The sequence below is a fragment of the Podarcis gaigeae genome (genome assembly GCF_964106915.1).
Source record: "Podarcis gaigeae genome assembly, chromosome: Z".
Classification (NCBI taxonomy): domain Eukaryota; kingdom Metazoa; phylum Chordata; class Lepidosauria; order Squamata; family Lacertidae; genus Podarcis; species Podarcis gaigeae.
Window position 1 is genome coordinate 9,389,968 of NC_139691.1, and position 25,097 is coordinate 9,415,064.

At 44.5% G+C, this 25,097-nt stretch overlaps 1 protein-coding gene across 13 annotated transcripts in view; it reads right to left on the reverse strand.

Annotated features, from left to right (window-relative positions):
• Positions 1–25,097, reverse strand: part of CACNA1B (calcium voltage-gated channel subunit alpha1 B) — a 337,646-nt gene that overhangs the window by 71,783 nt on the left and 240,766 nt on the right. For 7 of the 13 annotated variants that reach the window (XM_083721557.1, XM_083721555.1, XM_083721553.1 and 4 more), the window contains 8 exons: positions 22,637–23,464; positions 16,881–17,098; positions 15,034–15,163; positions 13,838–13,967; positions 13,279–13,338; positions 11,705–11,811; positions 4,756–4,767; positions 737–833 (listed from right to left, as the gene is read on the reverse strand). In XM_083721557.1, the coding sequence (XP_083577683.1) occupies positions 737–833; positions 4,756–4,767; positions 11,705–11,811; positions 13,279–13,338; positions 13,838–13,967; positions 15,034–15,163; positions 16,881–17,098; positions 22,637–23,464 (1,582 nt within the window). The remainder of the gene's footprint in view (positions 1–736; positions 834–4,755; positions 4,768–11,704; positions 11,812–13,278; positions 13,339–13,837; positions 13,968–15,033; positions 15,164–16,880; positions 17,099–22,636; positions 23,465–25,097) is intronic. The other 6 variants (XM_083721547.1, XM_083721558.1, XM_083721550.1 and 3 more) reach the window with 1 other exon arrangement.

A 25,097-nucleotide genomic window follows, 5' to 3' on the forward strand; every position in this document is an offset into this window, starting at 1 on the left:
ACATTGGCTTGGATCCTGCCCTCTGCAATGGGAAAAGCTCCTTCTGTCTGTGAAGTGGGATTAGGTGGAAATGAAGATATATGGCACAGGTGATTGCAGAGGCAGGTCCAGGGATAAGGAATAGCAAGGGAGAAAGTGGAAGAAGGGACTGGCAGCACGGGTCAAGGGTAACAAATCAGTAGAGAGGAAGGGAGCACCAGCAACTGGAGAGGCCAAGGTAATCATGGATGGATATGAAGAACAGAGATAGGCAAATCTATCAGTTTTCATTTCTCTTCATTTCTCACTTTACCTATTTTAAGAGCAGCTCCTCATCAGCTTTCAAAAAAAAAGTCTTCATGAAAATTCATCAGCATTTTAGTGTGGTATTTTTTTCTCAGTAGGCACATTTTTGTATACCAGTTTGCCCAGTATTTACATTTTCCCATAACATGTTCACTTTTGAATGTCCCTTCACTAATATGTGCATTTTCATGCATACTTTCCACTAATATTTTGTCCACATTATTTCCCCTAATTTTTGTCTGCATGATTTAGCTGAAGAACTGCACCACAAAATTTGACCAATTTTGAAGAGTGTGTTTTGGTCCTTGTATTGTTTTGGAAAATGGCAAATTAGGTCAGTTTGCATTGAAATGTGAACCAAATCAAATCTCACCCCCCACATGCATACTCAGAAATGAGATTATGCACTACCTCATCTGCCAGGGCAGATGGGTTGAGGATCACATCATACCTTCAGCTTTGGCAAACGTTTGATGGTCTTCAGAGGCCGAAGGACTCTCAGAACTCTCAGGGACTTGATGGTGTTTATATCTTTGCCTTTGTTCCCTCTGCAAGGCAAGAGCACACAAGGGACAAATGAAGACCTTTGATTCTTGCAAGATTCAGGCAAAAGCCTGGAAAATCCTCACCCCATTGCTGCAAACCTAACCAGGTCCACTCAGAAGTGAGTCCTACTGTATTCAATGCGGCTTATTTGTGCAAGTGGGGTTTGAAGCCCAATAGTGCAATCCTAAGTGTGTCTACTCAGGCATAAATCCTGTTGAATCCAATGGGACTTACCTGCAGGCAAGTGGGGTTAGATTGCAGACTAAGCCCTCCCCTCCCCCCTGAACTTGGCTCAATCTCTTTTGGTGTGGCATAACAACATAGCAAAATGCAGGTAAAATTTCTTTTCTGCAAGGCTGAACAAGAAACAGAAGGTACAACATATGAGGATATGGTTATGGGAGCTCCTGCTGGGGATTTCTGCCCCAACTGCCCCCAATATATTCCAGCCTTATATTTGAATTTTCAGCTTTTTTCATTACCCCCACCCCAGAAAGCCCCCACTATACAGAAACTCCAAGGAAATACATGCAACCAGACGTTCCACCCAGTTGCTCCCACCTCCTAATATTTCAGCCAATGAATGCAAAGGCACTGGGATGATTGACAAGTACTTAGGCAATAAGTACCTAAAAATAATTTGAGATTAAATTTTATTTTATTAAAATTAATCCAATGAATCAAATAACTTATTTAAGCAGCATACCTCTTATATTGAGATGTTTGCTGTTTCATATAGATTTAAAATGCCCCTATTTATGCCCACTCTCTCACACTCCAGGCTATTAAAATGTGTAACAGCCTACGTTTGTCAACCATGCCCAGGCATTTGATGAAGACCCTTTCACAAAATGTAGGGGAGGAGGAAAATCTATTTTCAAAGGGAAGGAGTCAGCAAAGTTGTTATCCGTGTCACCATCAGAGCAGGACTTCAGGGCAGACGCCCATGGCCACCATCAGCAGGATGAGCTGGAAGGTGCATGAACTCAGCAGTTTGCATTGTTAAGTTACATACATTACCATCTGTAGAGTGGTGGAGGTGTAGGACCATTAAACCCTAAGTCTAAAATTACCCATCTGCACCACTGCCTCCGATTCTTAATGGAAGGAGGGTGGTGGTGGAATAAAATCTAACCTTCCCCTTTCAATTAGGGTGGGAAATATTTTTGGCCTAGTGTGCCAGATCCTCATCTCCCCCACCCCCTGGGACAACTTGGGTAGGTGGGCAAGGACAACCCACCTGTCAGTCAACTGGCATAATGATGGCAGGTGATTCCCAGGCGGGTGGTCTTGCCTACCTGCCAATGAGGAGAGATTGTGGGGAGATAGTGACCAAGCAGGACTGAACTCCACATGCATCATCTGATATATCAGGGGTTCAGTCTTGCTTTCTCCAGGGATCGGCGTTGTAAGCACCCAGTCCAGCCATGTTTCTACATGGCAGGTGTAGGACAGATGGACATGGTCTTTGGAAAACAGCCTTGCAGGCCAAATCCAGCTCACAGGCTAGAGGTTCCTCACCCCACTGCTATAAATATATTACCCCTCACAGGGGAAACCTTTTGGTGACGTACAGCTACCCTGAAGGGTGCATCACAACGAAATGCCTCCCTAGACTAGGGAGCCTGTGGCCACCTAGATGTTCTGGGACTCCATTATTCCTATTGACCATGCTGGTTAAGACTAACAAGAGTTGGTCCAACAACACTTGAAGGCTCATAAGTGTCTCATCCCTGCTCTAGGCAAACACAGAGAGAAAAAGGAGATCATGATGGTGAACCAAAGAAGACACATGTCCCTCAGTCTGAAAGACTCCATTGGTTTGCTTGCTTTTCCATCTCATGGGCCCTGCCTAGTTTCCTCTTAAGGCGGCATGCCATTCAAACCATGCCAAGCCATGTAATATATGCACACATATTACATGCCTGTAGTGATAAGCGGTGGTAACCTCTGAACTGTTCATGCACATGTGTGGGGTTTGAGAGGTGGTGGTGGTGGTGGTAATGGTGGAGTTATAGCCAGCAGAGGTTGGTGGCATTTCTTTCTTCTCACACGTGCAAAGTTCATTTTTAAAGGCAAAGGTGCTCTTTGCCTCCATATCAGCATCTGGAATGGGAGGTGAAAGGTCCCCCACTCCTATATTAAAGTAGTGAGACAGGTCAATCTGCTTGGGAAAAGTAAATGAAGCCATTCAGAAGGGCTCTTTGTTAAGAAGCAGTGGAGGTAAGAATGGGAGACTGTCAAGTTTGGTTTCTCTCAGTTTCACATTTTTCAAATCTAGGTCAGTTCTCCACATTTCAACATGTATGCAATTTTTTTTAAGTCATTCAGAAAATTGATCAGTATTTTAGTGAGCATTTATCTAAATATATACACTTCTGTATGCTATTCTTCCTAATATGCATGTTTTTACGAACTAGTTTCTCCTGATATAGTGCATTTTTGCACACATTACCTATCTGGAGATCTGCACTGCAAAGTTCTGCAAAGTTCTAATTTTGAAGGCTGGCTGTTTCATTTTGTGTATCGTTCTGTAAATTGTGAATTAGGTAGTTTGGGGTTTAAATGCAAACTGAATAGAATCTCTCCCACTAGAATCTCCAGTCTGAAGGTAGTCTTCAGCTGCAGCTAAGTCTTACTATGGCTAGAGTGAATTTCTTAACTGGCTAAAAGCCAGTTTGCTTGTTGTCATTTTTTGATGACGTACAGTCAATTCATTCTCCAGGCAGACAGAGGAGACCGGGTAGTTTGGCCTCTTAAAAGGAGGCAATTTCATCCAGGGCAGGTGTGGGACATCTCTAGTTCTTCAGATGTTCCTGAACCCCAACTCCCACCATACTTGGCCATTTCTGGGGCTGATAGGTGTCACAGTTGAGCAACGTCTGGAGGCCAAAGGTCCCCCACAACTTGTCTAGGGATAGCCATACCCAGGAGTTAAATAGAAAACAGACTTATCTGTAGCAATTTATAATACACATACCTATACAAAACCTCACATACAAAGCCTCTTTTGTTTCAATGGAGGGAGGCAAGATAAAATGACCCACATTAAAATCATAGTTAAAAAAACCTTGGTGAATAGGAAGGTCTCTACCTTATGCTAAAAAATAAACTGCACAAATCAGGTGGCAGGTGAGGCTCTCTGGGGAGGATGTACCCTCCCTCTCTTCACCTGAGTCTCCTCTTTTGACTTCCATATTGCATTAATGAGATTGCTGTATTGTATGTTTTATGAATGTTTGTATTTTAATGGATTTTAATGCTTGAGTCTACCTGTGAACTGCTTAGAAGCCTATTTTTGACATTAAGTGGTGTACAAATTAAATAGCAGTACTGTTAATAACAACAGCAAAGGAGCCATGATCTGAAAAGCTCTAGGCTTGGCGACCATGTACCTCACTTCACTTAGCAGAGACACCTGGATCACAGCCTCTAAAGAGGGCCTTGGGGGGGGGGAGTCATCTTTCAGATAAGTTTTTATGACTCCAAAGATTAAAGCCAACTCTTTAGGTTGGTTTGTAGGTTAAAGCTAGCACTGGGAAAGATCCTGGGAGCCATTGTGGCAAGTATAGCATTTGCATGATACAACTCGCATAATGTCCAGGCCCAATGAAGAATCCAATTTTGGTCCTGCTGCAATTCTAGACTTGATTTTAAAGGCACTGCAGTCACTGACGTGGACGGCTCCCAGAACAGCTAAGCTCCGGGGCAGAACAGAGGGCATGGCTGCAATAGCATAAACCCAGCTGAAAGCTAACATGGGCAAAACATGAGCCCATTAGCCGAGGAAAGGCAATGTCACCAGATACTGAGAAAAATGACAGGCAGTGATGGAATCAGCATGACACAGATTGCCGGGAGGGTGTGGCTGTGTGAATGTGCAGGCAATCAACAAGCTGGCAAGGGACAACAGTAATGCATTACCCCATGAAACTCCTACAGAGAAGATCCCAGCGAGAAGAAGAGAAAGAAAGAGCAGAGTGTCAGTGGTGGGGAAGAAACACACATCTATGCACAACTCCAAAGCAATGACACAGAAAGTAACACCAAGGAAATCGGACCTCCACCCTCTCCATTTTCACAAAGCAAACGGGAAAGTGAAACAACCATGTGCTTGCATAGCCAAAGCTGGCCAAAGACATATTTTCAGTTTAGTGGCATGGATGGAAAGTCCTTTTCAGTCAAAGTGGCCTTCCAGATCATCCAGCTCCCATTACTCCTGACCGCCCATCCACTCTGACCATGGGCCATACTGACTGGGGTGGATAGGAGTTTGTGTCCAACAAGAACTGACAGGCCCCAGATTGTACTCGGGCTGGGGAGCCCCAGATGCAAATGTCTCTTCAGGCTGTGAAATTTATCAGGTGATTTTGAGCCAATCATTTTTTCACAGCCTAACTTACCTCACAAGGTTGCTTTGCAGCTAAAGGGGAGATTTTCCCAACCACATACACTACCTTGAGCACCTTTGAGGAAGGTTGGGTTAAGCAAAATGTCAGCAATAATAATTCTATACACTGATTGTAGGTTTTATGTTAGCAGGTATCCCACTGGAGTTAGCCTCTCCTCCTCATCCATCCATTGCTGCTCATCACTTCTGGTTCAAGCCACGGAACAGCAGGCAAAGGATAAATTATATGAGAGTGAGGCAGTTTTGGTTTTCACTGTTAACATCAATTTCTGTCAAGTTTCTTATTCTTCTAAACATAATTTTAGTTCCACATAAGTTCCCTTTTCTTTTTTAAGTCCTCATGAAAATTCACCACCATTTTAGTATGCATTTCTTTTGAAGGATACTTTTTCGCAAGTGGCTTTTTAAGATACCGGTATATGCAGTTCTACAAGCAATTGCCCCTATTACAAGGGTGCAGAACCTTCAGCCCTCCAGATGTTGCAGGACTACAATTCCCATCAGCCCTAGCAAGCACAACCAATGGCCAGGGATAATGGGAGGGTGTAGTTCGGCAACATAAAGCAGGTCAAGGGTTCCCCATGTGCACCCTATTATCATGCATTTTCCACTAATACATTGCTACGCAAACTTTACCCTGGCATGAGCATTTTCAAACACTAAATTCAGAGAAGTGTGCATTTTGAAGAGTGGCTGTATTTTGATTCATATGAGAAGTCTGAATTAGGTAGGCTCATCTTGAATTGTGATCTGCACTGAATATCTCTTCCATCCCTAGTTAGGAAATCAGCTCCACCCACCTTCACACAGCTTCCACTAGCTGCCTGCTTGCAATGAACTTATGTGAAGGTAGGTAATTATGCCCAAAGCTCACTATACTCCATAGATTCCGATATCTGAACAGCTAGGATTTGCCCATTTCCTTACTTTTTTTGCACTTTTCTGGTCAGTGGTAGCCATTTTGGGGCAAAAACCATGCAGGGAGGGAGGGAGAAAGCAAGATGGGGAAAATTAGAGAGCAGGAGAGATGGGACAAATCAGTTTTTCCTTTGTCTCTCTTTTGCTGGTTGGCTCCAGCCATTTCAGGAAGAAACCCTGGAGAAACGGGGTGGAGAGATCAGACAAATCCTGGATCGGATTAAGTTCCCATAGGAATCAACTGAAATCAGGAATTTGTTATGTGAACACTCGCCTAAGGAACAGTTTCCAGGAATTGCATTGCATTTGGTAAGTTGGACCTGTGTGTAAAAAGCCATCAGAGAAGAAAGCATGATTTCTGGGATACAGACACTTGAAAATGGAGAAGTAATTTCCTTTCCATAATACAATTATAAATGCAAACAGGCAGACCTGGAGTCTTGGGACCAACCTAGACGTTATGTCATGTATGCAGTTAAGCTATTGCATGAGCAGCTTTCAAAATGGAAACTGCCATATGAATCAGGCATCTGGTAAATGGTAGCAGGAAGGACAAAAGTCCCCTGTGTGTTGAGGTCCCAATCCCTACTGGGGGCTCTATACCTATTTGCATTTCTGGGAGATAAAATCTATTCCCTCCAGTGGGAACTTTAACCCAATGTAAACAACAGGCATGCCCTCCCCCATCCCAATACAGATCAGGACCACAGCAGGAGACAAAGGCCCAAACTCTCCGTGATGAGGTTCCCATCCAGAATGGGTTCCCAACACCTGCAGATTTAATGGTAAGCACCACTGAACATCATTGGGCTTTCTTCCTAGCAAAAGGCAATGATTTGTATGGTAAGGCTGCTCAATTTGATGCTGTTAACAGAATGTCAAGATAACCTTCTCCTCCATTTTCACCATTGCATATGAAATATTGATCAGCATTTGGAAAATCTTTACTCTGAAAGCTCTACAGCGTCAAAAGTATATTACTAGACAGGAGAACATTGCTACAATATTACTAGTAGCAGTATAATCACAAATACCACAAAAGTGTTTTCTTGCGGCCCAGACTGGAGAAAACAGAATGCAGGGCACTTGAACAGCAAGTATCTGTCATTGATCTATTAAGACACAAAAACAGAATGGAGTGGGATGGGGAAAGATAGAGGCGAGCATCCTTGACTGCTCTTGATTCTGACAAAGGCAAGAGTGAGACTAAGGAGGAGGAGGGAGAAACAGACAAGCACTACCACCCCCTCGACCACTTATAAATAAGAAAGCAGACTGAGGCTGGCTTTTGCCCTGACTCAAGCAGCCTCCACTTGAGTCAGTTCAATATGCCTCTTTTCTTCAGCTGCCGTTCCAGCTATCTTGATATGAGGTAGGAAGCAGGAGTTGTGTAACACTTTGCAAGAACAAAACATTCGTTATTTGGCCTATTGTAAATAATTAAATTTACAAGCTGCCACGGACCTCCCCTCTCTTCCTCCTGCATGGCAGAGAGGACAACTTTGGAATCTTTCCTTTTTATTTTACTGAACCACAGCATTCCATTTTGCCCAGACACTAAGAGTGGTTTGTTTCGTCACAAACCATGGGTCAAGAAGCCGGCTTGTTTAAATGAACCATGGTTAGCATGAACCATGATCTCTGGTTTGATGGAAATGAGAGACTGTGGTTAACTAAAACTGGAAGCTTCTGAAGTCCTCCTCTCAGTGTTGTAGGAGGAGAAGAGAGGAAGGTATATATACATCGAGAGCATGTTGCACTAAGACTGGAGCACCTAACATGTCTGATTACAACTCGCGTTATCATTCAGAGCCAGTATAGTGAAGTGATCTGAGTGTCAGACTAAGACTTGGGAAACCAAGGTTCAAATCCCCCTTCACACATGAAACTCACCTAAGGCCAGGCATAATCTCTCAATGTAATCTACCTCGCAGGGTTAGTGTGAGGATAAAATAGGGACAGGGAGAAACATGCAGGGCACCTTGAGTTCCTTGGAAGAAAAGTGGGATATAAATATTTTAATAAATAAATACAGATATACATAAATCCCACCCCATGCTGGATGAGGCTAACAGAAGTTGAAATTCAGAAGGATAGCCACATCCCCCCCCACACACACACACCAAAGGGCAGCATTTACAGAGTCAGAGAGGCCACGGAATTATTACCTTCTTCACTAGTATTTTGTGGGCAACTGATATGAAAATAGCAGGCAGGAGACACGTATGCTTGGGTAAGAAACCCACCGAATTGCAGACGAACAGCTCCAGGGTCTTGTTTTGTGTGTGTGTTGGGCCCCTTTAAATTTGATTTATTCATATATATTTTTGAGGGGGAGAGAATTAGAAGGGATCCACGTTCCTCCCCTGTAGAGTTACGAGCAGCTATTCAGTGGTAGTGCCTATATGCTAGGGTTGCCATATGTCCGGACATTACCGGCAATTTTTAAGACAACAATAATAATTTTTTAATTAGTTTTACATAAACTTATACATTATAAACTTTAACCATTTCAAAACATAAAAATAAAAAGGTTCTTTTGAACATTCGAACCTCCTCCCCTCCCATCAAAGGCAGAATTGGTGTCCGGGGGGAACTTCCAAAAAGCCCAACAATTTTGGGGTGTCCTGGTTTTCACTTTATGAAATATGGCACCCCTACTATGCAGAGCAATTGAAATGCCTTGCTGAGCAAAGTAGGTTGAGAGTGATCGAGGAACAGGATCAGCCTTGCCAGTGCTAACCCAACGTCACCACACTACTGACGTCTGAAGGGGCACTTGCACTATTGCACAACAAAAGCAGGATAATGCCCCCCCACCTGACCCCTGGAAACATTTCTGATATTAAAAGTTTTAGCAGGATGTGACAGGCTATGCACCGTTTGGAAACAAAGCAGTATATTTGTCCACAAACCTTTGTGGGGACAAAGAGTATTGAAAGCGGGACCCCCAATCAAATGCTCCATATCATCCTTAATGCACAATAAAAAAGACACCAGGAAGGACCCCAACTTATATCACAACACTCCCAGTTTGTAAGGGTAGCACGCAGCACCATCTTTACCCGGGGATGCAAGGCGTGCAGGGCACCCGGGCGCTGAATTCTGGGGGGTGCCAGGCGCCCACTGCTGAAGCCACCTAAGCTCTTAACTATCTACCTGTTATTAAATAATAAATAATTTTGATCAAGCTAGAAAAACAAAATACATATATACCTAGGTATCACCGAAATGTATACCTACACCCTTGTGCAAATTAATTGAAACAAAGCACGTTTTCTATCTTACTCATAATCCTGTACTCAGAACAAACATGAAAAGTCAGTTGATCATTATGGTGTCGGAAGCCTGGAGCCAATAGAAGGAATGATGTGTTCGCCACAATATATTGAGGTTCTACGAAAGAGCGTTATTCCAGAGCTGGAAAAGAGGTATCCTAACGGGACTGGGATATTGCAGCAGGACCTAGTCCCCTGTCACACATCAAAATAAATTCATGACAGAGCAGCAAATACAGGTACTTGATTGGCCAGGGAATTCCCTAGACGTAAATGAGAATTTGTGGGCCATATGCAAAAGTCGCCTCTGTGCTGTAGATTGTATGACTATGCAGAAGCTCATTCTGGCGCTGATTCAAGTGTGGTACAGGGATCTGAAAATCAACAGTGACTGTTCGAAACTAATAGATTCCATGCCAAACTGTGTTCAAATGCTGCTTAAAAATAGCAGTCATATCTGTTACTAATTTACGTATATGTGAGTTTTGTACATGTATATGTGAGTTTTGTACAATAAACTACTAATTCATTGTTTGTTTCAATTAATGTGCACAAGGGTGAACTGTTTCACTAAAGGACTTTCAACTTTGTCCACTCATTTACCAAAGACATGCTTGTCATTCACAACGGCGGCGCTTGTCAGACGAGTCAACAACAGCACTTGTCATTCTCAACGGCTCCGTGCACACAAAATTAACTCTTACAAAATATGTTACGTATTGTATTGAGCTGCCTCCTGGCTGCATGCAAGCCACGCGTGATCAGTCATGTCAAAGGAGCCGCTGACCCCGAGTGAAAGATTGCAAATTGCATTTTAATTTCATCACTTACAGTTCAAATTCATTTAGAAAAATCGTTTAAAAAAATAATGTTTATTTTCGCTATTTGTCGGCATTTTCTTTTTTCTTTGACTAACTACTTAGTGCTTAGGGCTCTACTACACATGCATTTCAGCATGCGATTTTAGTTTTCCATTTCCACAAAAACATGCCCAGAGCACACACACACTATGAATTCCACGAGCTGCATTTTTTTCTTCACTTTACGACAAATGCTAAAGTTAATTTGGGGGCTGAACTAAATTTGGGGGCTCTGGGAGGATCTTTGCACCTTGGTGATGCATATGCTAAGGATGGCCTTGGTAGCATGGAATAATTTTAACATACATCCCACCCACCTCCATGGCTATATGGCATTGTTTTCAGTGGCCTATTTCATATTTGATGTTTAGAATATTTTCAAGTACATTTGCCAAGACTGCTTATGAAAGTCTTAAGTTTTAAGACAATCCAATGCTGTAATAGCAATCGCTCTGACTGTAAACTGTGCCACCTAACAGCCTTTAAATATAAATATGCAGATATTATGCAGATCCACTGTCTTTCCTGCCCCCCTTTTGGCCATGCATGAAGTGGCCACAAAATCCACCCCATCCTTTGCGAACCCATAAAACTATGCAAAGGAGGGGGGAAATATATCTGAAAGACCATCTCTATCCCTGATGACCTCCTCAGGTGCTAAGATCTGCAGAGTAGAGCTTCTTGGTAGTTCCATCACCCTCAGAGTGCAAGGAATGGAGGTCCAGGGCAGGGTCCCTAAATTGTGGAACTCCCCCTCCACAGAGGTGCATCTAGCATCTTCACTGATGATGCTTAAGTTGCACTTCTTTAACCCACCCCACCCCACACTTTGACAGGTAAAGTATTTTGCATTGTAGGACCCACCTCTTTAGTTGAATTTGGTGTTCTGTTCCATTTGCAATGGCTTTATATGTCTTATAATTGTAATGGGTTTATCACTTTTTATACTTATATATTATATTGTTGTAGCCCACCCTGGAAATTTATGGTGGGCAAGAAATCTAATAAAATAAATAAATACATGGAGACTATAGTCCTACTCAGAGTAGGTTCATTGAAATTAATGAGCATAACTAAGGCCCCATCTGCACTCCCTATTAAAAGCAGTATCATACCACTTTAAACAGCCATGGCTTCCCCCAAAGAATCCTGGGAACTGTAGCTTGTTAAGGAGGCTAAAAGCTGTTTTACTTCCCTGAGTAAAACTTAATTGGAGGCAATCCATGACTCCAGAGTCTGCACATGTTTGGGGTGACCAATGTTTGGGGTGACCAAACTGAAATGGGAATTGTTTAACTTAACCACCCCAAAAAATAAGCTGTCACACCCACTGACATTTTGAATTCAGTATCACCCTGCTTCTTGATCCAGTAAACCCACAAAGTCCATAAGCGAAAACTACTTACGAAAAGGCGAAAGCCACCAGAGCCCCACTGACCACAATAAAATCCAGGATGTTCCAGAGGTCACGAAAATAGGCACCAGGATGAAGTATCAGGCCCAAGTCAATCATCTTCCGAGAAGAAACCAAAGCAGAGCAGAGCAGAGCATGAGATATTCAAGGGTACAACAGATTGCGTGTGGCATGCAGAGACGGATAGAAAAAAGACACGGGCAGATATGGGGGATGGCCTTCCAGATCCTGCTGGACTACAACTTCCATAATCCTTGACCACTAACCATGAGGGCTGTTGGCTGATGAGAATTGGAGTCTAGAGGGCCACAAGTTCTCCATCCCTGGACTAGAGAGTCACAAGCAAGAGGTGCAATAAAATGAGCGGAATGCTCATTCTCATAAAAACATAAAAAGAGCCTTGCAGCTGGATCAGGCCAAGGGCCCATCTTATCCAGCATCAATTGCTCACAGTGACCAACTAGGTGCTCACAAGCAAGACATGAGAGCAACAGCTCTCTGGCCACCTGCGATTCTCTGCAACTGGTATTCAGACACACTGAACGTGGGAGAAAGTGGCCATCATGGTTGCATTATCCCACATTGCATTTCAGTTTCTGCCCCCCGCCCCAGACAATCAAGTCCATGTCCAGAGACCACTGGCCATTTATTTTGTACAAAGGCTATTACTTACAAACAATACAAATCTGTTAGGAGTATTAGCATATATGAGGAGTGGGGAACTTTTTTCAGCCTAGGGTGGCATTCCCTTCTGGGTGGGGCCAGAAGCAAAAGTGGGCTGCGCAACACATGTTAATTTTACCATGGTGCAGCAGGTTAGTTTCTACACACACTCACACACCCTTCTCTGGGCTCTGTAAGGACAAGCAAGTGGTACCATCAGTTCAAGGGCACATTTCATCCAGGCAAAACCACTCCAGCACTATGCATAGCAGGGCCAGTGATAAGTGTGGCTGAGGATCAAATGGAAAGATTTGGAGGGCTGTACCTGGCCCCACAGCCTAAGGTTCCTGGGAAAATTATCATAACTTAAGGGCAGTTTCATATGAAGGGAAACTGTCTTTCAGATATTCTGGAGCTCAAACAATTTAGGGATGTGTAGGAAAGCAACCAGCACCTTGCATAGGGCCTAGAAATGAGCCAGAAGCCAGTGCAGTTGAACTAAGGCCAGTGTAACATGGAGAGCATCTAAGCTGTTGCATTTCTGCACCAGCTTCCAAGCACTGCAGCAGTTTCACCTCCTTCAAGTCCAAATCGACCCTCAAGTGACCCTTTCATCAGCAAAGGAGCACCCCCAAAGTACCACCAAAAGCATTGGTGGGTCTGACAGCTGCTTAGCCCCCAGAGAAATTTTGCTGAAAATGACTTCTGGTGAAGGCTTATAGTGAGGAGCGCAAAAAGGGGTGCCATGCCATTCCAAAAAGAGCATGAGGGTGGTCTAAATGCAGAATCAGCAGTCTTCTTGACTGCTACATTAGCCATGCAGCTCCCCTCCCGCAAAGGCCCAGCTCGCTTCCTGTTCCTCTGTGCAGACAGATCATAAGAGTACTGGAGAGATATTCTTACCTTTATCACCATCTCAAATGTAAAGACACCTGTAAATATGTAATCCAGGTACTTGAGAGCCTAAAATCAGAATGGGAAGTTTGATGTTAAAAAAAGGAGGCAGCGAAAATGTAATTAGATGAGAAAGTGTCATGCTTCAAAAGAGGTAGAACATTTTATTACTAGGATTCCATATGGGTTGCTTCAAGGCTTTAAAGGGTTCCCCCACTTCCTCCTAGAGTACTCAGAGAGTGATAGGATTTGCCTAGGCTAGAACTAGAAATCCTGAGCTCTCTGCACATGTGCCCCAGGTGGTGAGCCAGGCTGGAGGATGTCCCTACACCAGGGATGGGAAAACCTTGGTGCTGCAGATATTGCTGAACCATAATTCCCATCAACCTCCAGCAACATGGCCAATAGCCATGGCTGATGGGAGTTGCAGGTGCATGGTGCCTGTGGAAATATGCAGAAAATATGTGGGAGATTGTAGGGTTGTTTCCTATAAACATCCACCCCACCTACTCAGAATGGCAAGTTTAGCAGCAATCTTGCCGTAATTTCATAAGATGCTATTCCTTACCTCATTCCTTGGTGACTCAGCTTGGACGGGGTCTTCCGCTGCCAGGGCAATACTGCTGAGGGCTATGACGATGAGGATGACCATTTCAAAGTAACGCATGTTCACAATGTAATGGCACAGGCGCCGGATTCTGTAAGGGCCAGACCATTTATGTATACGTATTTTAAGAGCACAACAAAGAACTGGTTTTGCCACATGTGACAGCTATATTTATTTTCATTTTCATTTACTTATTTGATTTCTTACCTGCCCTTCAACATAAAGTCCCCATGTAGGCTACAATTATTGTTTTAAATAGAAACACAATGCTAAAATCAATTAAAGCAAATCACAGTCAAAAGAATAGGATGGGACCTAAATATTCATATCTCTGTGTAAGCAGGCTTGTGCTTGGCATCGCTCAGGAATTTCAAGGAACCAAAATATCTATGCAGTTTTGAAATTAATCAGTGGAAATCTGTGCAGTTTTCAATGGTTCAGTCTGCCATATTGATTCAGAACGGCACTCAACTGCATCCAAACATAGTGTGCCCTAATGCATACTGAGTGTCTATCCAAAATATATAGTAGATATCCAAGGAGCCAAAGGTCAGAGTCAAAAGGGGTGGCAGCCCAAGAGAGGCAATCCATGATTTTGACACAGTCCAGTTTACCTGGTGAAAAAAATAGAGGACCCTCACCCAATGGCTGGGTACAATGCCATGAAGACCATAAATCTGTCACTGGCTTATTGGGCTGTATACAACTAAGGGCTCATCCAGACTTTCTTTTGTGCTGCATTTTCCAAGCACAGGTTTGTGCTTTAAAGCTCTGTGTCCAAACCCTTTTTCACTCCTGTGTTTTCCCTGGGAAAACGCAGGTTTTGCCACTGAATTGGAGCAAATGGTAATCTGCTGAAAACCTGGTTGCCATTTGTAAAATGTGGGTTTTCCCAAGGAAAGCGCCAAGATAAAAAACAAACAAACCTGCTTGGACACAGAGCTTTAGAGTCCAGTCCTGTGCCTAGAAACGCAGCACAGAAGGAAGTCTGGATAAGCCCTCTGTTTTACACAGAGTAGATCCATTGGGCTCAAAATCTCTAAGTTCATCACATGTATTGCTTTCAATGGGTCTACTTTGAGTAGGACTAACATTGACTGCAATCCTTTAAAAACAGTTTAGACATACAATGCAGAAAAGCAGCTGTGAGGACTTACGGGTTTGTAGGACTTAAGATGAACATGGAGCTATATGGCAGGATAGGTTTTGGTCCCTTCTCTGTAAAGTCATCATCCACATCCATGTCTTTCTTCTCTTCTGTTTTAGTTTCAAATTCAATGTTGTTCACTGCAGTTGACAAACACATTGACAACAAAGCATCAAAATGGGGGCTTCCTAATTACTGAAACTAGCAGCTATCTGGACACTGAGTCAGAAGCTGCAGGACATCAGACAGGGAGCTAAAGATAGGGAGACCACTGTGCCTGAAGCTCTTAGGAACCACAAGAGGAACATATCAGAGCACCAGAACCTGTAGGTCCAGAGCCAGGACCCTAACAGACACGTTTCCCTGAGGAAACGTGGAGCGCATCAAGAGGGAGGCTGTGAAACAAAGGAGGAGTGGCCATCTTCATGCCAGAAGGTTGGTCCTTCTGAAGTTCTCTTCATAAGGAGTGGGGCCAAAATAGTAATAATAATAATAATAATAATAATAATAATAATAATAATAATAATTTATTTGTACCCCAGCCACTCTGTGCGGCTTCCACAAAGACAAAAAATACAAAAGAGGTAGTCTGGAAACACAGACTTAAAAGGCCTCAGTCTGCTCCCAAGCTTTGTGGGAGCAAGTTGCTCACTCAGAGCTGTACATGGTCTGGCAACTCTTGACCAGCCTTGCCTCTGGTTTCTCTAAGGGATCTGACACTGGACTAGAACATGACAGTAAAGCAGCCTTTCCCAACTCAGGACCCTTCCAGCTGGTGAGCACAGATGGGGAACCAGTGGCCTTCCAGATCTGGCTGTACTACATCTACTGTCACTCCTGACCATTGGCCATGCTGGCTGGAACTGAGGAAAGTAGGAATCCATCAACACCTGGAACACACCAAGCTGGGGAAGGATGTTGTAATGATGTGGCTAGTTAACTCTCTGATTTTAGCCAGTCAATTGGTTGTAGAGAAATCCTAACCAGGTCTACTCAGAATCCCTCCTACAAAATACTGACAATCTGGAGGTGGTGACAGTTTCATTGGAGACAGCTGGTTCAGAACCTGAGTGGTGTCCCTCTGCCCCCAGAACTCAGAGTCCTAACCCATCTCAGAAAGAACCATATGGAACATAGTTCAGTACTAGAGCATCTATAGTAGCAAGGATGCAGAGAAACATTTAGGACTCCAGATGTTGCTGAACTACAACTCCATCAGTCAATGGCCAATGCAATGGAGGAAAAGACCAATGTCCGAGATCTTGGAAAACCACTGCCAGTTTGAGTAGATAAAACTGAGCTGAACATTTATTTCATTTTATATTCTGCCCTTCTCCCTGAAGGAGCCCAGGGTGAAAAACACAGCAGTGTGTGTGTATATTAAAACATTCTCCAATTAGTGGTCTTATGATTGGCAGAAATAGTATATTTCAGCCATCAAATGCCTCAGTAAGCAGGCATGTTTTTTAAATCCTCCCAAAATATACCCTCTGCACCTATCCCCTGGTCCTGCAAAGGGTGCAACGCCGCTGGTGGCAAGACCATCAAAGCCTTGCCTGCTGATTATAGAATTTTAGGTACTTGGGTCCCAGGCCATTCTGAACTTTGAATGCTAATACTTACACCTTGAACTGGAGCGATCAGCTCACTGGCAGCCAGTGAAACACTTTCAGAAACAGTGACACACCACCCATCTGGCTACCCCACTTACCAGCCCAGCTGCTGCATTCTGCATTAGCTGCAGCATCTGTATCATCTTCAGGGGAAGCCCCACATACAGCACATTACCATAGTCCAGGTGGGAGGTCATCAAAGCATGAACAATGGATGGAATAATAGTCTGTTGGAGTAACTCACTTGGTATGATGGCGGCTTCCCCAGGAGGTGCCGTGACAGTGACAGGAATGTTCACAGTTGCAGATTTGTCCAGAGATGGCTGACCCATGCGAGTGACGTTCTTCTGATTGTCAGCATCTTCTGGCTGTTCAAGCACTCTCTGCAGACAAGTGCTAGGCAAGGTGTGCAGAGGGGCAACAGTCACACTCCCACTTGCCTCTGTGTCACACTGACCTTCCCTGAGATTACAAGAACAGAGACAACAACAAAAACATCACTGTGAGTCAGGTCTTTGGGGCTGAAGCCCTTCCATAGCTTCTTCAGGCCAGGATCTACGTACCAGTTGACTTCCTGGATGATTTGCAGGAGGTCAGAAAACTCCTTATACTTCTTTGCATCAACAAAAAGCTTATAAAAATCCTACCCTGAACTGTATGTGGAGTTGTAATTCTACTACCCAGGGAGGTAAGTAGGTAACTGTTCTTTCCCCCTAAGCTGTCATTTTGCATCTGGATCCGTGTCCCTCACCACCCTATTTTGTACCTGGCTGTACAGTTCTGCAGGACCTGCTGCTCAGGATGCCTAGAGGCTCTTGGGGTATATTTCAGGGGGATTTTTAGAATCAAGATTTAATTATGGAGAAACTTAGCTTTGCTGTTATCAGTATTGATTTTTTTGTATGTTAATTGTGAGATCTTATTATAACCTATGAGGGGATTGCTTAATTGTGTACTTACTTCAGCTGTTTTTATTTATTGCTTATGACTGCTTGTGGATTTTTTTTTATTGTGTAAATCTGTCCATGTTGTAAGCCACCTTGAATATGGTTTAACTATGGAAAGGTGGCATACAAACACATGACAATGATGATCCAGTGTGAATATAATGATGGTAACCCAGTGTGGTGTAATGATTAGTGTTGGACTAGGATGTAGACTAGGATGTGTTGGACTAGGATGTCCCAGCACCTCCTGGCAAATAGAAGGGGAAGAAATGGAGGCAGTGAGAGATTTTACTTTCTTGGGCTCCATGATCACTGCAGATGGTGACAGCAGCCACGAAATTAAAAGACGCCTGCTTATTGGGAGAAAAGCAATGACAAACCTAGACAGCATCTTAAAAAGTAGAGACATCACCTTGCCAACAAAGGTCTGTATAGTAAAAGCTATGGTTTTCCCAGTAGTGATGTATGGAAGTGAAAGCTGGACCATAAAGAAGGCCGATCGCTGAAAAATTGATGCTTTTGAATTATGGTGCTGGAGGAGACTCTTGAAAGTCCCATGGACTGCAAGAAGATCAAACCTATCCATTCTGAAGGAAATCAGCCCTGAGTTCTCACTGGAAGGACAGATCGTGAAGCTGAGACTCCAATACTTTGGCCAACTCATGAGAAGAGAAGAGTCCCTGGGAAAGACCCTGAAGTTGGGATAGATGGAGGGCACAAGGAGAAGGGGACGACAGAGGACGAGATGGTTGGACAGTGTTCTCAAAGCTACCAGCATGAGTTTGACCAAACTGTGGGAGGCAGTGGAAGACAGGAGTGCCTGGCGTGCTCTGGTCCATGGGGTCACAAAGAGTCAGACACGACTAAACGACTAAACAACAAGAAGGATGTGGAAGGCCACGGTTCAAATTCCCATTTGATTACCTTGAGCCAGTACCTGTGGGGATTAAATGAGGAGGGGGAGAATCATGAACAAAGCTTGAGATCTTTCGGAGGGAAGAGGTGGTTTAATAAACAACAAATTGTGGTGATTGGTACCAGAACTCATTTGTTCTGCAAAACATGGAATGAAAGGAAAATTAAATCCTGCAACCGAAGAGTCTTTCTGTGGCTGCTTTAGGTGTAACAGGCTTCTGAGAAGAAGTTATTTGATTGAAGAACCCAGCTTGAGAGCACACAGAGAAACACCATTGCCACCATACCCCTTTCTCACTACATTGTGAACTGTGAATCAATGATAGCAGAGACTTCTGATTTCTCAAGTCATGTTAAGCAGAGGGTTTGTTGTGGTGCAAGATTCCCAGGCTTGATTCACGTTATGCATTTACGTGCCTTCGGACAGCTTCAAACAGTATGAAGAACAGAGCTGCCAGATTGTTGACAGAGGCTGGCTGTCATGAGCTTATTCAATCTGCTTTGCTGTTTCCTACTTTGTTTCCAGGCATGACCTGGACTGGCCTGAAACATTTTTTCCCCTTCCCGAAGTGAAGGGCAGAGAATGTTTTTCATCCTGGAGGCTATGTTCCTTTCTGGACAACCATCAGGGTCATAGACAAAAGTAGGTGGTTTCTACAACATACTCAGACACCTCTCGTCTATCCTCCATCCAGGCAAGCATGAGTCATTCTTAAACTCTGAGAATGGGCATATTCCAGCCAGGGGGAGAAACACCCAATGAAGGTATGGAGTAGGATGAGTGAAGAAGGACATGTGACCTGGACCTGGGTCACCAGGTCCAGATACAGAGGCCCAGAGGGCTGATGTTCCCCATCTCTTGGCATGATGGATCCCTCCACACCTGCACACATTCTCCAGATAGAATCCTATTGGACAGACAGGCAAGTCTGGCTTCAGTTAATGGGGTAGCATCCTCATCTGCATGTAAGGGCAGCAGATAAGGACGGCGGAGGAACCTGCCCTACTCAGATTCCAAAGCAGACTAACCTGAGTTTGCCTGCCTAGCAGATTTGGGGACTGCTTTGTCTACCTGTCATTCATTTGACACCATAAAGGTAAAGCCACAGCAGTGAAGGGGGCTGTTTCTTTGCAGTGGGGATTACATTTTGCTATTTAGAGTTTGTGTGGTGCTGATGTTTTTATAAGACTTTGTTAAGTTTACAATTGCAGCTATTATCCCTTCCTCTAGCGTGGAATATTGGGTTGGTGATGGTTCAGAAACCATCAGAAACCCCAGAAAGTCAATACTGGCCTTGTGCCCACTGGGACTGGGAGGGTTGAAGCTGGGGAGGGCAGCAGTAGGTGGCACCAGACCTAATGACAGGAGAAGTCAACTAATTCTGGTTTTTCCCCATCTCCTCTTCACACTTGAGCAAATCTGAGTCAAAGGGAGGAGGAGCTGACGGGCAGTGCCACTCCCTAGATTGGCTGTAAGTAAGAAAGCAGGCAAGTGGGGGCTGGCTGAGGGCAAACTCAGCTTGGTGGAGTAGTGCGCTAGTGCTCAAATGAACCAGTCGCCGCTGATCCAGAGACATAGAAAATATTCACTAGGAATAGGCTTTTGCTAAGGAAGTCTAAGTTCACAGCCCCAGAATGCCAAGCGAAGGGGTGCCAAAACTGGCCCCAGGGACATCAGGGCAACCACACAGTCATCGTCTGGCAAAGTGCAGAAAAGGCTTTCTCAAGTCCTGCTGATTAATTGGCTGTGGCATGTAAATTGCTCTCAAGTGTATTATTATAGCTCAGGAACTGTTCCAAAAATCCAAAAATCTTTAAAAACAAGACCCCGCAAGGAGACTCCAGCAGCCAAAATCTATACCAGCCCTGCTCGTCCCTATGCAAGCAGCTAACAGCAACCCTGGGGGAGCCATTTATTCCTAATCAGAGTTTGTACCTTGCAGCAATATCATTACATTGCAGTCCCTGCATGCGTTCCAACCCCTTTCCTCCAGAGCTAAGCTTTTCCTCCAAAGCTGAGCTGGCACCTTGGCCATGAAGCAATTCTCCCAAGTTATCATAAATGCTGGGGAAATCAGAAGTGTGTGCGGGGAGATCTGCAGCGATCATTAAGCCTCTGATTGGAGCCACCTTATTCATTTATTGAATTTATATCCCACCATTTTTCTCCAAAGAGGTTAACATAGCTTTCCCCCCTCCTCAGTAAACCTCTACAACAACCCTGTGTTAGGCTGAGAGGTAGTGTCTGGCAGAAGACCTCACCCAGATATCTTCATAGCTGAGTGGGGATTTGAACCATGTACACCACATTGAGATCATGGGAGTCAAAAAAGTGGGATGAAAATGCAAAGAATGAATGAATGAATGAATGTGCAGGGCTGGAAAACCTCTTCCCAGTGGTCCAAATGTGGCCTCCACCCCTCTGTCTCTCTCTTTCTCTTTCCTCTGAGACTCGCCCCTGTCCATCAGCTCTTCCCTCTTCTCTTCTCAAAGCACTGGTCTGGCTGCAGTGCATGCTTGAACTGTGGTAGTGGATGGAGGATAGCCCCACCTCTGGGGGAAAACAATTGCCTACAATTGGTGGTGGCTGGGTCTGGCAGGGAGACCAAGAGTAAGAGTCAAAGCTGAAGAACTGCAGAGCCTCCCACTGATTGATTGTAATTAAGAAAGCAGTCATGTGAGGACTGGCTGAGGGCAGACCAAGTGTGGTGTGCTACAGCCTTTGTCCCCAAATTGACCAACTCCCACTGGCTCTTAGGTAGAAACAGGTTCTGACTTTTAGCCTTATTGTTTGGTTGCAATTATATGAAGGATTACAAAGGTTATTGTTTAGTCTGTTAATTTGGATGTATAAAGACAATGTAGGAAAGGAAACAAGGAATATAGCAGACTTATTTGCCTCTCTAATAGTTAGCCTCTAATGGTTACTTCCTTTTGGCCACAGAGGCAACCTGCCATCATTGGAGCCGACTAAGAATTTTGTTAAATACTTAAATAAAAATGTAAGCAACATGGAACAGGAAGGCTTTATCCAGTATGTTCTATTCATAGCAGACCCACTGAAGTTAATAGACCTAAGTTAGTCAAATAAATTATTTCCAATGTCTACATCTTTGGGACTGGGAACTGCCACCCTGTTTACACTCTTGCCTCTATCCTGCTTGCAAGAGTTGGCAAGGAGTACCGTTTGTTTGTTTGTTTGTTTGTTTGTTTGTTTGTTTGTTTGTTTAACATCCCACATTTTCTTTAAGGAACTCAAGGTGGCATAGACAGTTTCCTTCCCTCCCCTCATTTCATTCTCACAGCAACCCTGTGAGGTCAAGTAGGTAGAAAGCAGGTGACAGGCCTAAGTTCACCCATTGAGCTTCATGACCAAGTGGGGATTTGAAATATACTTTCTGTGGGGTGTGAAACACAGAGCAGTCAAATACAACATTCTTAGAGAGGGATGTTTGTCCAGCCAGTAGATAAACTTCCTGTTTCATCCTGGGCTGGGACAAACTTCCTCTACATGTGACCAGAGGTGGGCATGACCTTACCTGTGCAGGTAACAAAATCGCACAGGGCAGGCAGCCATTTCTCTCTCTGACTCCATTCCTTGAAGAAGCAACATCTCCTTAGCCTGAGATGCTTTCTTGGCCTCCAGCCAAGAGAGGACAAAATAACTATCTCCTTATGATTCAAGTGTGTATACAGGCATTTTATAACCTAGGTCTGCCTTCTGGGATCCATCTGTGAACAGAATGTGTGAGTAAACTATTTTATACTTTTTATACAAGACTGTGTCCTGTCTATTCTTTTTAGGAGGGAATAAATGGGAATTACCAGGAAACCTATTTTAGAGGCTTATGCAAGCCTGGCAACAAGTTATCCACTGTGTAAGTTTAAAAGGGGAATGTTACTCTGCTAGATTGTAGAATTTGCTAACACAAGTTGGGAAGGATATTATTAAACAATATGTCCTCTCCTGCCTCCCTGAACATTCCCACACTTTCTCAGGTCCTAGTCTGACACTCTAACCAGTACACTGAACTGTGGGACTCAGCATGTTTCCTGAGCCCCAATAATGGACCCAGCCCTTGAGACGACCTTCGTCCTTCACAGACCAAGCAGCTCATTGGGACAGAACCTGACTCACCTTGGCTGGTGATTCCTCAGATCCTTCTCTCCTGCCTCTCCCTCCTTTTCCCCGTTTGGCTTGTCCACTGAATCATATGTGGACAGGGCCTTGTGCCGCATCTTGTGCCGTCTGTGGGGTTCTTCCCCTCCTTCCCCTTTCGAGCCAGGGTCACCTTCCCGGTTCCCAGGCCTGGACCCTCCTCGGTGACGTGAACGACGCTCCGTCTTGGCTCCATTGATTGTTCCATTGCCTTCTTTTGCTTGCCGCTCGGCTGAGTGCCGGTGACCCCGATGGCGTCTGTGCTCTCTCTCGGCTCCTTCCTCCACTGACCCACGGCGGTGATGCCTCCTACCTCCTTCCTGGCCCCGGCTGCGCTCGCTTTTCCCTTCCTTCCCACTCCTCTCACCCTCTTTACTGCGGCTCCTGTGTGTTCGATGACGCTCCTCTTTATGGTTTGGGCCAGATTCTCCATTCTCATCCTTCGGCACATTGCTCTTCTCCTGTTCTCCCCCCTTGTCCTTATCTCGATGTCGGTGATGCTTCCGCTGCCCCTCAGTGCTCACAGCTGGTGGGGGCTTCACTTCCTCCATGACCTCTTGCACATCAACGGGACTCAGCTTGTTGATGTTGTTGTTGCGGCTGTCACTCCTTGGCTCAACCACTAGGGGGCGGTCCAGGTGAGTTTTCATATCTGGGCGGATGTGAAGGTTGGTAGCATAACGAACTCGATCTTCTGGGTCCAGCTCGTTGTACAGGGCTTCGCAGCTCGTCCGGAAGTTGTGCATTCGGATCTGGCTGGTTCTCTGCTCCCACACGGATTTGGACTTGGAGGCATTCTGCTGCTTGCTATAGAAGAGAGAGAGAGAGGCAGAAAGAAAGGAGCAATTGAGGGAAGGGTAAGATGGAGAAGAAGGAAGGGAAGCAGGGGGGAAAGGCGGTTACCATCTTATCCATAGCACTACAACAGCAAGATCTGGGACTACAAGGTGAAGGAAAAATGAACGTGGGGATAATGACAAGATGGCTGGTAGAATACATAAGAAAGGGTACAATCTTCCAGAAAACTGTAGATGTCCTCTTTGCTACTGTTTGCTCCTGATCTTACATAAGTCATTCAGGCAACCTTTCTGGCTGAAGATGTAGTACAGACAGTGAAGCCACTGCCCTGTCAACCCTGGCCTGGCTTCCTACTAGTCTGGTGGTCCAACGCAACCTTACAAGGAACCGCTCGGGTCTTTGTGGAATACATGGCCTCCATGGGGCTGTCCCTGCATAAATATGGCCCTTCTCATAGCCATGGATTTACCTCTGTTTACCTCTGTGGACATGGGTGATTCTGTTTATCAAATGGAATAAAAAAAGTGCCATGGTCAGATTATTTTCTGAGGCTACTAGATTTCTATTGCAGGCTACACCTACAAGAAAGAAAAAGGGGAGGCTGCATAAGGAGCTACTGATGATCTGAGAGTTAAGAAGGGCATGTATAAGAAATGGAAGAAAGGGGAAATCACAAAGGAGTAGACAACAGTTGCAGGGAAAAAGTCAGACTGGCTAAAGCTTGGAATGAGCTCAGGCTTGCAAGAGAGTTTAAAAATAATAAAAAAGGTTTCTTTGGCTATGTCCAAAGTAAGAGGAAAAACAAGCATGTGGTAGGTCTTCTCTGTGGAGAAGACAGAGAAATGCTATTGGTGACAGAGAGAAGGTGGAATTACTAAACACCTACTTTGCCTCTGTCTTCACCCAAAAGGAAAGTGATGCCCAGCCTGGAGATAACACAATAAATGATGTAAGGAGGGAGCTGAAGCCCAAGATAGGAAAAAAGGTAGTAAGGGAACACCTAGCTACTTTAAATGAATTCAAATCTCAGGAGCCTAATGAGCGGCATCCAAGAGTACTAAAGGAGCTTGTGGATGTAATCTCAGAGCCTTTATCTATGAACTGTGAGAATTCTTGGAGAATAGGTGAGGTCCCTACAGACTGGAAGTGGGCAAATGTCCCCGTCTTCAAAAGGGGAAGAAAGGAAGATCCAGTTGAGCTTAACATTGATACCAGGAAAGGTCTTAGAACAGATAATTCAACAGTCAGTCTGTGAGCATTTAGAAAAGGATGCTGTGATTACTAAGACCCAGCATGGGTTTCCTAAAAAATAAGTCATGCCAGACCAATCTCATTTCTTTTTTTGATGGAATTACAAACCTGATGGATCAGACAAATGGTGTGGGCATAGTATACAGTGGTGCCTCGCAAGACGAAATTAATTCGTTCCGCAAGTCTTTTCGTCTTGCGAGTTTTTCATCTTGCGAAGCACGGTTTCCCATAGGAATGCATTGAAAATCAATCAATGCGTTCCTATGGAAACCGCCTTCAGACCAGGTCCGGGGACAGTCTGTCCCCTGACCTCTTCTGAAGGCCGGCGGGGGGCAAAAGTCTTTGCTCCCCCCGCCTGCCTTCAAAAGCCGTCCGGGATAGCGGGAAGCGC